This window comes from Culex quinquefasciatus, chromosome 2 (genome assembly GCF_015732765.1).
Source record: "Culex quinquefasciatus strain JHB chromosome 2, VPISU_Cqui_1.0_pri_paternal, whole genome shotgun sequence".
Lineage (NCBI taxonomy): Eukaryota > Metazoa > Arthropoda > Insecta > Diptera > Culicidae > Culex > Culex quinquefasciatus.
Window position 1 is genome coordinate 9,514,775 of NC_051862.1, and position 17,453 is coordinate 9,532,227.

At 33.3% G+C, this 17,453-nt stretch overlaps 1 protein-coding gene across 1 annotated transcript in view; it reads right to left on the minus strand.

The window, feature by feature from the left end:
- The window catches only part of LOC119768045, a 139,070-nt gene that overhangs the window by 27,341 nt on the left and 94,276 nt on the right, over window positions 1-17,453 (minus strand). The window contains exon 2 of the mRNA XM_038258368.1: window positions 4,858-4,952. Within this exon, the coding sequence (XP_038114296.1) occupies window positions 4,858-4,863 (6 nt within the window). The 5' untranslated portion in view covers window positions 4,864-4,952. The remainder of the gene's footprint in view (window positions 1-4,857; window positions 4,953-17,453) is intronic.

Genomic DNA, 17,453 nt, shown 5'->3' on the forward strand with positions numbered 1-17,453 from the left:
CACAAAGAAGCTTTGGTTTGATGTAATTGAATTTTCAGTTTTTAAAAACTCAATCATCATTAGTACGCCACTACTGCTAGTCTCCTCTGAATTGAGTGCTCGAGCACTGATGGGTACGTGAGCAAAGTGATTAATTCATGAAATCAGAGGGAGAGTGAGGACGAACCGACTGCAGAATGAAGATTCGCAGTGAAGAGAGTGATAGAAAAGTAGGGTTTGCTGACTTATTTTGGGGTTTGGGGTTAATAATTTAACTGGGTTTAACATGGAATGAAATAAATAATTTTTGTTTTAAATTTATTTGAAATAATTTGGTTATTTTTAAAAAATATATATACAATTAAAATTTGTATGCATGCTTTTACGCCAAATATATTTTGCAATTGGCTAGATGTTAAATCTATCTATATAGTCAGAGAAGAGTGACATAATTCGAGAATCGAGTAATTAATTTCCGGAATAAAATAAATGTTGCGTGTGGAAATCGGATCGTACCCAGATGACTCATGAGTTTAGTGGTCCACAATCGCATATAAAAAATTTTAAAACGCAATGAAGTTTTAACGATTTTTTTAAAACGCTGTATAATTTATTAAAATAACTATTAGTAAATTGCATGGATTTCAGGTTTTTTGAAATGGCTATATTTAATTTTATATTGAATTTGTTTCAAAGTACAAAATTGTTAAACATTTTTCAATATTCTATAAATTTCTGAAACTAGCAAAAACATTTTTTTTTAAACTGATATAAATGAAATTTTGCCTAAACTTTTTTTTTAAATACTGAAGTTTCCCTTTTGCTGAAAACCGTGACAACAACCACTTTTTAATTAAGTTTTTTTAATATCAGTAAAATAAAAATAGCTCAATCATAATTTCGGCTGACAAAAATGGAATAAAATGAACAATAGTGAATTTTTTTTCCAAAGAATATTTTGTGTCAAATGATTATAAATATTTTTTTACTAATGCACACTTTTTCATTAACTTTCTTGTACACAATTATTCTGAAGAAACATTTTTTTCGGTTATTTTATGCAGATTTAAGAATACCGTGAAATAACCCTGAAATTCCAATGTTTATAAGTTGGCATGTCACGAAATTTCAATTTTGGCCGTGAAAAATCATCATTCCTAGTTATTATACATTTTGTATTTTTTTAAATCGAGGATAATTGATATGATATTAAATTTCTGTAATGTTACTATTATTTGAAAAGCATCAAGAGTTGTAAAAAATAATCTCAGATTCAAATAAACGTTAAAAGATATTTTTGAAGTAAATCTTGTTTTTATTTTGTTTAGAGGTGGGGTTGACTTGTAAAAGGTCTTTTAGGAAAAAAAAACTAATGAATGCCAACATTAGCATTTTGTTTTCTGCGTATCTAGAAAAAAAAAATTTGTGCTTAGATGGTAATAAGAGTTAGTGAATTTTCACGATTTCGTGCAACGTGTGAAATTATCGAAATATTGTTTTTTCAGTGAAAACACGTGAAATTCTACATTTTCTCAATACACTTAATTTGAAACCTAATTATTAATAATTTATCCATCAGGTTTTGGTTATTTTGGTTATGGCTGCTTTGTTGAATTTCTCATTTTTTTCTAGATTACCTATATTAAGTTAGGAGCAGCTTTCACTTTAATCCCAAAATATTTATTTTTAATTGTTATATCACATAATAATCCTAATTTTAATACCATATTCAATATGGGTAATTCTCCGCAAACTCACACAGCAGTTGCCCCGACCCCTCTTCGATTTGCGTGAAACTTTGTCCTAAGGGGTAACTTTTGTCCCTGATCACGAATCCGAGGTCCGTTTTTTGATATCTCGTGACGGAGGGGCGGTACGACCCCTTCATTTTTTGAACATGCGAAAAAAGAGGTGTTTTTCAATAATTTGCAGCCTGAAACGGTGATGAGATAGAAATTTAGTGTCAAAGGGATTTTTATGTAAAATTAGACGCCCGATTTGATGGCGTACTCAGAATTCCGAAAAAACGTATTTTTCATCGTAAAAAACACTAAAAAAGTTTTAAAAATTCTCCCATTTTCCGTTACTCGACTGTAAATTTTTTTGGAACATGTCATTTTATGGGAAATTTAATGTACTTTTCGAATCTACATTGACCCAGAAGGGTCATTTTTTCATATAGAACAAAATTTTTCATTTTAAAATTTCGTGTTTTTTCTAACTTTGCAGGGTTATTTTTTAGAGTGTAACAATGTTCTACAAAGTTGTAGAGCAGACAATTACAAAAATGTTGATATATAGACATAAGGGGTTTGCTTATAAACATCACGAGTTATCGCGATTTTACGAAAAAAAAAGTTTTGAAAAAGTTGGTCGACATCGATCATGGCCGTTCATGGTCACCCGCGACAGACACGGACGACGAAACAAAGAGAAAAGCAAAAAGTAACTTTTTCAAAACTTTTTTTGTAAAACCGCGGTAACTCGTGATGTTTATAAGCAAACCCCTTAAGTCTATATATCAAATTTTTTGTAATTGTCTGTTCTACAACTTTGTAGAACATTGTTACACTCTAAAAAATAACCCTGCAAAGTTAGAAAAAACACGAAATTTTAAAATGAAAAATTTTGTTCTAAATGAAAAAATGACCCTTCTGGGTCAATGTAGATTCGAAAAGTACATTAAATTTCCCATAAAATGACATGTTCCAAAATTTTTTACAGTCAAGTAACGGAAAATGGGAGAATTTTTAAAACTTTTATAGTGTTTTTTTCGATGAAAAATACGTTTTTTCGGAATTCTGAGTACGCCATCAAATCGGGCGTCTAATTTTACATAAAAGTCCCTTTAATACCAAATTTCTATCTCATCTCCGTTTCAGGCTGCAAATTATTGAAAAACACCTCTTTTTTCGCATGTTCAAAAATGGAAGGGGTCGTACCGCCCCTCCGTCACGAGATATCAAAAAACGGACCTCGGATTCGTGATCAGGGACAAAAGTTACCCCTTAGGACAAAGTTTCACGCAAATCGAAGAGGGGTCGGGGCAACTTTTCCCGATTTCGTGTGAGTTGGTAGAGAATTTCCCCTTATTTTAAAAACCTTTTTTTAATCAAAAACATGTTATTCTAAGTTTTAGTTCAGCGACTTTTGACATGAGAAATGAAAATAAAATAAAAACAAACACTAATCTTGATACATTATAACAGTAAAAAATGCTCTAAAAGTTAGCAAAGTATTTATGAATTTATGGATTTTTCATATAAATTTCAGCTAAATATTTTGTTTTAATGTCGTGATCAATGATTATTCAATAACATTCTCAAATAATATTCCAAGATTCTGATTGAGTTTTTTTTATTCTTAAAGAACAATTAAAGTTCTATGCAGTTAACTTTTTGTTCCTTGATTTGTTTGGGAACATTTCAAAGGCAGGGAACAAAACCTTTCTGAAATATTTGTATTGGCTTTAGAAAAAACAAAAACAATTAAAATGTTCAGTTTCTTTAGGTTAAAATACGCATTTTTAAAAGACAAGGATAAAATTTGATTTAATATTGAATTAAATTATTGTAAAGTTCAAAACATTTTATATGATGAAATTAGAGAGGATTTTTTTACCATTGCAAGTGAATGCTTCAAAGAGCATACAAAATAAGCATTCAAAATATTAAAATTTGAATAAATTTATTGAATCCATACTATTAAATAAAGTTTAAAAATTTCTTTCTATATTTTCAACATAACATTAAAAGGTTAAAAATTTTCACGTGCCTTGAAATTTCCGTAAAATTGTGTGATATGAAATTATGCCTCTTTCAGAGAGATCGGCAAATTACCGATAATCACCATGATACCATCAACTCGAAACATTTGGCTTTTTGGAAGACACTTAGTAAACTTATAGTTACCATTTTTACATCGCTCTCAGTAATCAATTTTCTGATATATTTAGGTTATTTTTTCCTTTAAACGGATAATGATGGACATTATTGTTATAAAATCAAAACAATATTTTTCCTTAAAATTGCTATAACTTGTGCATGATAAAGGCATTTATGATTGCAGATTTGATTTTCTTCTTGAAACGATTTTATTTGAGAATGTAAATTTTCAATAAGTTTCATAGTTTACGAGACCGCTGCAAAATACAAAATAATGTTCAAGAAATCGAAGCAACTACCCTATTAAAGCTATCCGACGATTGCAAATTGAAATGAAAGCAACATAAATTGGTTGGACAGCTCGAACCTGCCAGAACCTCCTGGCACGACAGTGGTACTTTCATACTGCACAGCACGAAAATTGGTTCAATTGGGGCTCGATCCACCGCACGGTGGATGAATGATAAATTTATTCAGATTTTATTCAATAAATTTCTTTATTCGCCTCCCCTTCCTGCTTCTCACATACACAATCGAATCGCATTTTGAGAAGGGGGGGAAAGGGACACTGACATTGATAGGACGAGCAATGATAAGGCGAAGGTCGAATTGATTTAAAATTCGATGCGACAGATTTTTTTTGTTGAATTTTTCTGTTTTGCATTTGCGTTTTGTCGATTTTTTTTTGGTGAATGCTGATTTATAATCTAATTTTGCCGGGATGTGACGGCCAGTCAGGTAAGCTTTGAATATTAAAGAACATATTTTTTTCTGATTCATAACATATTTTCGTGTACTGTTTTCTGCATTGAAATTGAGATTGGATTTAAAACCGACTCGAAATCCACATCTGCTGAAAAATGACTCCACCCATAAGCTGGCAAACTTTATATTGCATCGTTTTCTTAATCGGCTTTCATGCAAGCTTAAACTTTCAAATATTCTAAAGCTCAGCAATTTCCCTGTTCTTCCCTCTTCCCCAAAACCAGCTCACCTGCATCGTGTTGCTGTCGTTGCCGGTTGCCGCTTTCAATTGTTTTCATCCCCAATCGCTGTAGTATTATTGGCCAGCAATGAAAGTGGATCAACCTGTGGGAAGGGAAAAAGAGAAAAGAAAAGAAGTTAAAAACAACCCATCTTTACATGCCGTTTTCCGGAACATCTTCTTGGCCACGTCAGCGCCAGCTCGGGCTCGGGGTTTATCGAGCGTGGAAGAGGGGATTTTCGCTGGTAAACAATTGAATGCACTTTGGAGGGGGTTGAGTTTGCTTTTTTGCTTTTTTTAATTTAGGAAATAATCTGCATTCGGCGATCAAGTCACACATAGGTCTACCTAGAAAATTGATGAAATGCAGCATATGTAGTCAAGAGATTGGAAAATCAATCGTTTTTGCTTTGGAAAGCATTTTGAGTGCTGAGATAATTCTATCTTTTGTGTTTAGTTGAATTTTAATTTTTTAAGGTTTTTTTTTCAGATCGCACGGAAACAAATTACATAAAAAATACCAATCCAATAGAATCCATTAAACTATTTTGATTATTTTAGTATTTTAGTATTTTAGTATTTTAGTATTTTAGTATTTTAGTATTTTAGTATTTTAGTATTTTAGTATTTTAGTATTTTAGTATTTTAGTATTTTAGTATTGTAGTAATTCAGTATTTTAGTATTTTAGTATTTTAGTATTTTAGTATTTTAGTATTTTACTATTTTAGTATTTTAGTATTTTACTATTTTAGTATTTTAGTATTTTAGTATTTTAGTATTTTAGTATTTTAGTATTTTAGTATTTTAGTATTTTAGTATTTTAGTATTTTAGTATTTTAGTATTTTAGTATTTTAGTATTTTAGTATTTTAGTATTTTAGTATTTTAGTATTTTAGTATTTTAGTATTTTAGTATTTTAGTATTTTAGTATGTTAGTATTTTAGTATTTTAGTATTTTAGTATTTTAGTATTTTAGTATTTTAGTATTTTAGTATTTTAGTATTTTAGTATTTTAGTATTTTAGTATTTTAGTATTTTAGTATTTTAGTATTTTAGTATTTTAGTATTTTAGTATTTTAGTATTTTAGTATTTTAGTATTTTAGTATTTTAGTATTTTAGTATTTTAGTATTTTAGTATTTTAGTATTTTAGTATTTTAGTATTTTAGTATTTTAGTATTTTACTATTTTAGTATTTTAGTATTTTACTATTTTAGTATTTTAGTATTTTAGTATTTTAGTATTTTAGTATTTTAGTATTTTAGTATTTTAGTATTTTAGTATTTTAGTATTTTAGTATTTTAGTATTTTAGTATTTTAGTATTTTAGTATTTTAGTATTTTAGTATTTTAGTATTTTAGTATTTTAGTATTTCAGTATTTTAGTATTTTAGTATAAAATGCTGTACCAGCTATGCTTTTTTGAAAAAAATGGGTGTTAGAAAAATCGAGAACATTGCTAAAAAAAAAAATGAGCAACTCTCCACGAAATCGGCCGATTTCGACCATTTTTATTTTTTGTATTTTTTGATTTGACTCAAACTTTGTGGGGGCCTTCCCTATGACCAAATAAGCTATTTTGTGCCATTGGTTCACCCATACAAGTCTCCATACAATCTTGGCTGCTGTCCATACAAAAATGGTATGTAAATATTCAAACAGTAACTTTTGAGTGAATTTTCTGATCAATTTGGTGTCTTCGGCAAAGTTGTAGGTATTGTTGAGGACTTTTGAGAAAAAAATGGTACACGGAAAAAAAAATTGCAGATTTTTAATCAACTTTTTTTTTCACTAAAACTTAATTTCCAAAAATATGTATTTTTTGATATTTTTTAGGGGACAAAAATCCGCAACTTTTGAGCCATATAGAAACATGGTCAAAAAATCTGCCGCCGAGTTATGATTTTTTGAAAAAATAGTGATTTTTGGAAAAAAATCGAAGTTTCATGCAAAAACGAATTTGACATTATTTTTTAATGCAAAATTGAATTTGCAATCGAAAATACTTTACAGATTTTTTGATAAAGGGCTCCGTTTTCAAGATATAGCCACCGAAAGTTTGATTTTAGCGAAATATTTGCTGTTTTTCGATTTTTAAAAATAGTGACCATGAGTGACCATTTCTTAAAATTTTTTTTTTTGAAAAGTTCAGAAAAAATTCTATAAAAATGTCTAATAGACATTGAAGATTGGACCTCGGGTTGCTGAGATAGAGCCGTTTTAAGAAAAAGAAACACGAAAATTGAAGTTTTCTAAATCTCACCAAAACAACCCACCATTTTATAATGTCGATATCTCAGCAATTAATGGTTCGATTTTCAATGTTAATACATGAAACATTCCTGAAATTGTCCGATTTTTTCGGAATTTTTTTTTAGAAAATTTTTAAATCAAGAATATCATTTTAAATGGGCGTAATATTCAATGTTTGGCCCTTTGAAAACTTTGTAGTTTGAGCCAAATCAAAAAATACAAATAAAATCAATTTCCGGTTTTGGTAGAGAATTGCTCAAATCGTTCTAGGACGGAAATCTAATTTGCAATTTGTTTTGGTGGTCTGAAATTTCAAAAAGTGTCCACGTGGTTTATGGTAATTAGGTAGAACTCAATAATATGTGGGTAATTCTCTACCAACTCACACGAAATCGGGAAAAGTTGCCCCGACCCCTCTTCGATTTGCGTGAAACTTTGTCCTAAGGGGTAACTTTTGTCCCTGATCACGAATCCGAGGTCCGTTTTTTGATATCTCGTGACGGAGGGGCGGTACGACCCCTTCAATTTTTGAACATGCGAAAAAAGAGGTGTTTTTCAATAATTTGCAGCCGGAAACGGTGATGAGATAGAAATTTGGTGTCAAAGGGACTTTTATGTAAAATTAGACGCCCGATTTGATGGCGTACTCAGAATTCCGAAAAAACGTATTTTTCATCGAAAAAAACACTAAAAAAGTTTTAAAAATTCTCCCATTTTCGTAAAATCGCGATAACTCGTGATGTTTATCAGCAAACCCCTTATGTTTACATATCAAAATTTTTGTAATTGTCTGCTCTACAACTTTGTACAACATTGTTACACTCTAAAAAATAACCCTGCAAAGTTAGAAAAAACACGAAATTTTAAAATGAAAAATTTTGTTCTAAATGAAAAAATGACCCTTCTGGGTCAATGTAGATTCGAAAAGTACATTAAATTTCCCATAAAATGACATGTTCCAAAAATTTTTACAGTCGAGTAACGGAAAATGGGAGAATTTTTAAAACTTTTTTAGTGTTTTTTTCGATGAAAAATACGTTTTTTCGGAATTCTGAGTACGCCATCAAATCGGGCGTCTAATTTTACATAAAAGTCCCTTTGACACCAAATTTCTATCTCATCACCGTTTCCGGCTGCAAATTATTGAAAAACACCTCTTTTTTCGCATGTTCAAAAATTGAAGGGGTCGTACCGCCCCTCCGTCACGAGATATCAAAAAATGGACCTCGGATTCGTGATCAGGGACAAAAGTTACCCCTTAGGACAAAGTTTCACGCAAATCGAAGAGGGGTCGGGGCAACTGCTGTGTGAGTTGGCCATGTATGTTTCCTAATTATCATTCTTTGCAAGGCCAATCTTAATATAGATCGTAAGCTCCCCTTCAGAACGGCTTGAATGTTTGGGTTCTTCTTAATTTCTACAAAGTTAGTAAATCTTTCCCAGTTCCTGAGGGGAACACCCGTGAAGAGTATCGGGGCCGGCATTTACAAAGCGGATTCAGTGGCAGTTTTTCACTCAACTAATGTTAACATGTTTAGGTTAATGTTAACATTCCATAGGTCGCCTCCCTAAGGTGTCGTGATAAGGTCCAGTTTGTGACGATACACTACCTTCCCTTTACTAAGCAATCGAATCCAGAAGGGAAAAGATCACCAGTTGTGTTGGTCCGAGCCGGGATTTGAACCCCGATCTACCGCTTACGAGGCGGAAGCGTTACCACTAGGCTACGTGGCTCGGTACTCGCTCGGTCTACAAAGTTACTTTTTTAATAATCTGTTCGATGAATTTCAAATGTTTTCTCAAGCCTTTTATAAAGACAATTTTGCCCTCCAACAAAGTATTTGCTTAATTTCCATAGTTTAGGGAAAGCTTAATCAGTTATTTCTGGAATTTGTTTCAACTAAGTAAACCATGTTAAGCGAAACCAAGCTGCTACAATGTACCTAAATAAACCCGTTTCATTTTACGCCAATGTTTGCTGATTAAACCACTAGTCAAACCAATGACACCCCACCAAACCACACACACACACATGATACCATCACTTTTGCACCTGATGCTCATGGCCACTGCCACTGACTGCAGCCAACAGCCGCATCGACCTCATCGGTTGCCCACATATCTTGTTTCGCAAGCTCCGATCAATTTTCCTCTCCTTTCGGATGCATCGACTGCGGTGGCGGCATCAATATGCTACTGCACCCGGAAGCACACTCCGTTGGAATACAAATGTTTTCCTTCCCGTTCCCGGTGTGAGAGGTAAGGTGAGCTCAAGCTAAGACCTGCCTTCTTGTTCAGTAGGGACGGACGAAAAAAAAGAAGGTACACCGCAAACAAGGTGAAATCCTCACTTATTTCCTCTAAACCAGGAGGGAAGAAGCTGAGTGAGATATGCTATCAGACTTGCCAGGAAATAACATGGCATTACACAGGTTGATCCGGCACGTATACGAGGGAGTTCAAGGTTGCCCGGATGTGGGATGAAGTTCTGCAAGTTCTTGCAAAAGGCCATCTATCTACGGTGGAGGTACTGCAACGTCAAGAAAAGAAAATTATGAAAAACAATCATGACTGCATCCTTCAGCATGTTAAGGAAGGTCAATCAATTTTGATATTTTCGAATTCAAGAACATTTCTTCCAATTTATGGAAAATTCTATTTACCTAGCAAATAATGGTACTAGAATAATCCATAGTTGATTCACAGTAGACCACGCTCCCCTAACCTTCCGCGTCCAATATAACCTCAAAACCTTCAAATTCAATATCCTTTTTCCGGCCCGTAAGCCCGCGTGGATATTCCGGACTCTGCATTTTGCAAAATGCAGCTGCTACTGGTGCAGCAGCATCCGGGTACTGACTTGCTGCCCGGGTAAACATTCCCTGCCGACTGGGCCCCCCTAATGCACATCATGCCTTTATTTGGGGAGGAAATATTTTCATAAATCATGCATTCCTTCGGCATCGCCGATTTAGGACTGCGGGTCGTCGAGTTGGTTGGTTGGTTTGTTGTTGTTATTGGTGTCGGACAACAACAGCCGGAACACGAGCACTACAGCAATAGAGCTATCTAAGCCCGACCTCACACACACTAGCACACCATTTGTTTTGCTGGCTGGTACAAAATTTAACCTCACTTTTTTTCGTGTACGTACACGCAATACATGCGCACGTAGATAACTCTATTGTGCAGTTTGTTTACCCTTTTGTCGGAGTCGGGGTCGGGTATTTTTGGCACTCAACTAGCAGGAAATGGCCGGAGAAATGGCACTTGAACGCTGTAGCTGTTTGCGGAAGCGCGTTATGTGGTGAATTTTTCAATATGATGCATTTGTTTACACAGCAATTCTGGAGGCAAATGAAGACACTTGCTTCGAAACAACATTAACTTCAACATAAATTGTTCTTTGCAAAAAAATGAAAGAATGCTCCGTTTCCAAGCCAAAGTCATTTTCAGGTATCAAACGAAGAGAAATTTTGCATGCTCCATTAGGGTGTAATATGGTTGTATGGAAAAAAATAAAGTTGTCCAAATTTAGCGAGCACAACCATTTTTCAGTTCCTTTTGGGGTCCTAAACAACTCCCCAAAGTTTGGGAACGATTGGTTTAGTCCTCGCTTTGCGCAAAGCGATTCAATTTTCCATATAAATTTGTATGGGAAATTTTTTTTTTTTGATTTTGATATTTATAAAATCCACGTTTCACGCTGTACTAAAACCGGATTCATATTCGGATGCTTTGGAATGTGCTCTACAACTTTCCCGAAGAGAGTATGGTGCTAACTTGCTCCTATAAAAAGATACAGCGTGTTCAAAACTCGTCTAAAACGTGTTTTTTGCTCGAAAATCACGTTTTAGACGAGTTTTGAGGACGCTGTATCTTCTTTCAGGGACAATCTAGCACCATACTCTCTTCGGGAAAGTTGTAGAGCACATTCCAGAGCATCCGAATATGAATCCGGTTTTAGTACAGCATGAAACGTGGATTTTATAAATATCAAAACTCAAAAAAATGGGTTTTCCCATACAAATTTATATGAAAAATTGAATCGCTTTGCGCAAAGTGAGGACTAAACCAATCGTTCCCAAACTTTGGGGAGTTGTTTAGGACCCCCAAAGGAACTGAAAAATTGCTGTGCTGGAAAATCGATTTTGATATTACACCCTAATGCTCCATACATACCGTGAACCAGGGTGACATTGATAGGATTTCAATTTATTATTGAAATATTTCCCAACTGTTAAGGTTTTTCTCAAGATTATTATTTTTAGGCCAAACAAGGTCTATGCACTAATTTTGAAAACAAGTTTTTTCATTAGTGATTAAAAAAAAATTGCGTTGAAAATTCTTATTTTGAGTTCCGGGGTGACTTTGATAGTCATAGTTTTTCTTGTTAAAATCAGATTTAAGGTGTTCAAATTTAGTTTTCACGTCAAATCTACCATCGCTAAGGTTGCTATTATAGTTTCTAAATAAAATCAATTTTTATGTTTAATTAGCAAAGTTTATATGCTTTTTAACAAAATACATTTAAATTTTAGGTAAAATTGTTTAAAAGACACAATTTTGCCTGAAATTTGTTAAAACTAGTTTTGTTTAAAAGATTAATATTGCATGTTAAATTGAATTCGAAGTACGATTCAAAAGTATTCACATTTTATACGAAATTATTTCTACAAAAAAAAAACCATGAATTCAAAGGTTTTTTAATTTTTTTTTTTGAAAAACGCCCATTATATTTATTATTTACAAACTTATTTTACCATTACCTAGTGGATAATTGTCCAAAGAATCCAAAAATGCATTCTTTTTTTAGATTCGAAATCATATTCATTCAGAAAGTCATGACACTTTGAGAATATTAAAATAATGCTATTCATCAACATTTTCTTAATTATATTTAACTAACCATTTGAACTTTTCAATTTATTTTTAAAACTTCTTCTTGAAGTACTTTGAACTCTTCTCTACCATGGTCAGTATGATTCCATAGCAGTCCGTACGTATTCAATTTGTACTCTTCATTTTGCGGAATAATTTTAAACCTATCATAGTCACCCCGGCTATCAAAGTCTTCCGTTTAATGTACCGTGAAACGGGACATTAAAAATTGGTATGCTCTACATAAAATTTTGCTTTGCATGATACCCATATTGTAAATTATGAAAATCTGAGTATTTAAATAAACGATATTTTGTAAAAAAATTGTGTTTTACAAAAAAAAATAACGCGAAATGCAATCAAAATTTCTTTTCATCAAAATTTACAAAAAAATTAAGTAATTTCGAAAAATTACGGTATTTTGTGAAAAACAACTCTAATAAAGTGAAAAGGCATTCCAAATTTCGCCTCGTTTGATAACCATATTGTAAATTATGAAAATTTGAGTAGGTACTTTCGAAAATTCCGTATTTTGTGCAAATTTTTGTATTTCATAAGTTTTTTTTTATGTATTCTGATATTATTTATCTATTTTATTTATAGAAAATTTTGAAAATTTGAGTGCAGTCCAGACTCGATTATCCGAAGGCCTGGACAAAGTTTCACTTCGAATAATCGAATCACAAAAAAAATCGTTGTCTTTGTGTTATTGTCGAGCTTAAGCTAAACTGATTTAGAATTTTCAAATTCAAGATGGCGGCTTAAATGATGGTGATGAAATATTGAAAATGTGTATTTTTTAATTTAATATGCAGTAAACCATTAAAATTTGACTAAAATGGGGTCGCAGAACTTGAATTTGATGTTAAAAGTTAGAAAATAAAAAACACAAACAATTTTTTTTTGTTCATGATTTGATTATCTGAAGTCATACGATACAAACCATCGAATAATCGACTTCGGATAATCGAAACTTTGGATAATCGAGGCTTTGGATAATCTGGACTGTACTTTCAAAAAACCACGATATTTTGGGAAAATTTTAGTATTTTCCAAAAAAAAAAACTCAAATATTGTGAAAATGAATAACAAATTTCGCATCGTTTAATACCCATATTGCAAGTTATGAAAATTTCAGTATTTTTGAAAAATAAGGTATTTTGTGTTTTTTTTCCGAAAAAAAAACTCTGATAAAGTTAACAAGGTACAAAACGTCACTTCGTTTGATACCCATATTGCAAATTATGTAAATTTGAGTTCTTTAAAAAATACGGTATTTTGTGAATTTTTTTGATTATTTATACTTTGAAACTTAATCCATTTTCAAAAAATATATTCTTAGTGAAAGCATTGATAATTTAACAAGATATGGTTGAACTAAGTCGATTTTAAAAATGAGTTATTGTCCACGATAACGATATATTTTTCCTCTCAAAAATGACTGATGAATGAGGCTAAGTTCATTTGTCTTCTAAATTGTTAATCGAAAACCAATCGAAAACTTTACACAATAATAGACAATTTAAAAATAGACGTTGATTTTTGGCAAGCAGAAATGTTTCAAAAAATCGTGTTGCCAAAAACGGAAAGGCACTGTAGTGAGTTTGACTGATGTGCAAGAAAAATCAGTTGGGACAGCTTTGTTTTTCTACTTCGCTACCCACGAAACGACACATCTTTTACCACTAATTAAGTCCCGTGTCACTCATCGTGACCACGAACCTGAAGCCAGCCAGTCATTCAAGGCCGTCGCGCGGTGTTGATGACCTACTGGCTTCGCTGACCTCCGGAAACACCGCAGTCCAGCTCTACTAAATTGCTTCTTCCACTATTAGTTGTACACGACTACCTTTCTACCAACAAACCAACCCCGTGTGATGACAGGGCCGTGATAAGCCAGGCAGAAATGGAGATACAACCACTCTTTTCCACTCGTTCAAACGGCGTAGTCCTGGGAAAAACGATATTCACAGCCAACGGCGGAAAAAAGGGTGGAACAAATCCTTGAGCTTTATCCACGGGACGACGCCAACGTCAGCGGACGATGGTCAACCCGCCCACACGTGCCATTTCAAGTCCCACGCGTACTAATGGTCAGTCTAGTAGGATGGTCACTGGGAAAAAATGTTTGGATTTTGGAGAAATATACAGTTTGTAAAATTTTACCAAAACACTTGCATTAAAAAATAATTTGAAAACAATGCTGAAATTTTACAATTTTTTTTTCTGTGGCTTTTAGGCCACAATATCGATTAGCGACCTTCACGCCTCACTGTGTACCTTGTCTCACAAGTTGGGGTAGGAGGGAGGAAAATGAAGCACCTGTCTCTGTTTCCCGAAATTCGGACCGCACCTCTCTCTCGGTGATGATAATGGCCTTCGTCGCGCTGTCTTTCACTTCGTTTGGCGCTGATAGGTCAGTTACGGGAGTATAGTTTCGGGCGAAGAACATCTTTTGATGCAGCTAATCGAAAGTTGTCTCGTCGTTCTTGGAGAGGTTCTTCGAGCGAAAGTCGAAGAAAAAGTTTTTTTTGTGTTGCTTTTTGGAGGCACTTTGGTCTCTGAAGAGTGGAGTGCTTCCATAAACCGAAGAAATGGAGTGCATAAAGGGAAACTTATGGATATTGTTGTTTCGTATGGGGAATTTTGCCCTTTCTTGTATCTTTTTTCGAGTTAAGTTCGGTGATGATCAGCGTAAGTTTGAGATTTCGTTTCAGCAAGATGTTAAAATTGAGGTGATTATTACGAACATCATCTGAAATCCTGGTTGCAAATTGTAACTTACAGTAATGGTATTTTTCTGGTAGAAATTTCATAAAGCTTTACAAAAAAGGGTTTGAAATCGAATTTAGCATTGAGTCATTTTCAAAGCTATTATTATTATTATTATTAAAATCGATGCCGTGAAACTTCGATTTTTTCCAATCATTCAAATTTCTAGTTAAAATTCAGCAAATATTTTGAGACATTTAAATGGAAATTAATGGCTTTTAAAATCGTTAGGTATGTAATTCAGGAGATTTGTAAAAAAATTCCATCGATTACTATATCCACAATTGATTATTTTGCATCATTAGTTTCTCCATACAAGTTTTAATAAAAAATGGGGTCTGTTTATTAAAAAAAAAGTTATAAAATATATAATTCGAACATCGAAGTTTTGAGCACTCTAGAGCTTGGTAAAACCCTTAGAAAGAAATGTGTTTTAAAATCAAATTTTGAAATTTTCCAATAGGGGTAATTCTCCGCCAACTCACACAGCAGTTGCCCCGACCCCTCTTCGATTTGCGTGAAACTTTGCCCTAAGGGGTAACTTTTGTCCCTGATCACGAATCCGAGGTCCGTTTTTTGATATCTCGTGACGGAGGGGCGGTACGACCCCTTCCATTTTTGAACATGCGAAAAAAGAGGTGTTTTTCAATAATTTGCAGCCTGAAACGGTGATGAGATAGAAATTTGGTGTCAAAGGGACTTTTATGTAAAATTAGACGCCCGATTTGATGGCGTACTCAGAATTCCGAAAAAACGTATTTTTCATCGAAAAAAACACTAAAAAAGTTTTAAAAATTCTCCCATTTTCCGTTACTCGACTGTAAAAAATTTAGGAACATGTCATTTTATGGGAAATTTAATGTACTTTTCGAATCTACATTGACCCAGAAGGGTCATTTTTTCATTTAGAACAAAATTTTTCAATTTAAAATTTCGTGTTTTTTCTAACTTTGCAGGGTTATTTTTTAGAGTGTAACAATGTTCTACAAAGTTGTAGAGCAGATAATTACAAAAATTTTGATATATAGACATAAGGGGTTTGCTTATAAACATCACGAGTTATCGCCCTCAAATTATTTCAAAAACCTTGTTACCTGTTATGATACCTTAACAAATTCTGTTAGTATGTCTTTTTACTGGTTAAATCCCATATAACATTGAAATACAAAGCGCCAGCTCCTGTTACTTCCAATTCATATATAATTCGAACAAACCCTTAGAAAGAAATGTGTTTTAAAAGCAAGTTTTAGATTTTTTCAATAGTAAAACAAAGCTTGACAAAATAACAGTCTCTGTTTTGATTAATTTTGTTCGATTTAAAAAAAATGCATTACATTTACTTACAACATATTGTGAAAAGATTAATTTCCCCCCCAAATTATTTCAAAAACATGTTTTGATATCTTAACAAATTCTGTTAGTATGTCTTTTTACTGATTAAATCCCATATAACATTGAAATACAAAGCGCCAGCTCCTGTTGCTCACCAAAAGGTGTTTTTTGTTACAACCTTCTGTCCTTACAAATTTGCTGTAAAAGTATTTAAAAATGCATATCTTGAGAAGGGATTTTTTATTCTATTTGGTGTCTTCGGCAATGTTGTAGGTTATTATAATTACTTTTAGGTGTTAGGTTAATATTTGGGATCTAAGCTCAGTACTTTAGAAAAATGTAAAAAATTCAACCATTCTTAAGGAAATACATTGCGGTTTATTCATTGTTCTCTCCATCAAACACTACTAAGTACTATTTAAGTCAACATTACCTAATTCCATTAACACTGTTCACAACCAATTCGCCACTCTTTTCACAGTAAACTACCAGCCATCACAAACTGATGCCCCCGCCCCACCCTCGATTTCCCCTCCCCATTTCCACAGATGTTTTCCGGTAAATTAATTTCGAAATCTCTTCCAGCACATCTTCCGGTGCTTCCTTCCGGCAGCAGACAGGCAGAAACTGTCTCGAAAAGCTCCTCAAAGCTCTCACCGGTGTGTGCTGTGCCGTCAAAACTGACTACATCAAAATTTTATTACTCTCGCGAGATTGTTTCTGAGTGGAGCAGTTTTTCCTCCCTTTGGACCTGCTCAAGAAGTCGAAAGTTTACCTTCCGTTGCGCTGTCTAGCTTTGTTTGGCCGGAAGGGTTGTAACTTTTGGCGAAAAACGTGTTTTTTTCAAATCAAAAGCTGCCATAAACAACGTGATTACGATGGTGAACCTCACTCAGATAATTTCTGGGAATGAATCGCTTTAGCAGTGATGCGTGTACTATCTCTAATAATGGTATTACACCTGGGCTGGGAAGAGGGGGGAGAAGGTTTTATTGGCCACCTCCCGGTGTCATAAACATGCCACTCCGACCTGGTCTTTTAGCACGTGCCAAATCGTATTTGGGAGCGGCACGATCGTGGGGGAGGAACCCGAGTCAACTAAGAACTGATTGATAGAACAAAGTTTGTTAAATATGGAAAATTACAGGTTGAAACTTATTGAATTCTGAATAGAGCCAAATTGAAATAAATGTGTTTTTAAAGCCAATTCTTGTTTTTTAATGGTAAAACAAAGCTTGATACCATAACAAGCTCTGTTTTTAATTGTTTTCTTCTGTGTAAAAATGCATTAAATTTACCAAAAAACATAATGTAAAAAGATTCATTTGCCTCAAATTATTTCATCAACATGTTTTGATATCCTAACAA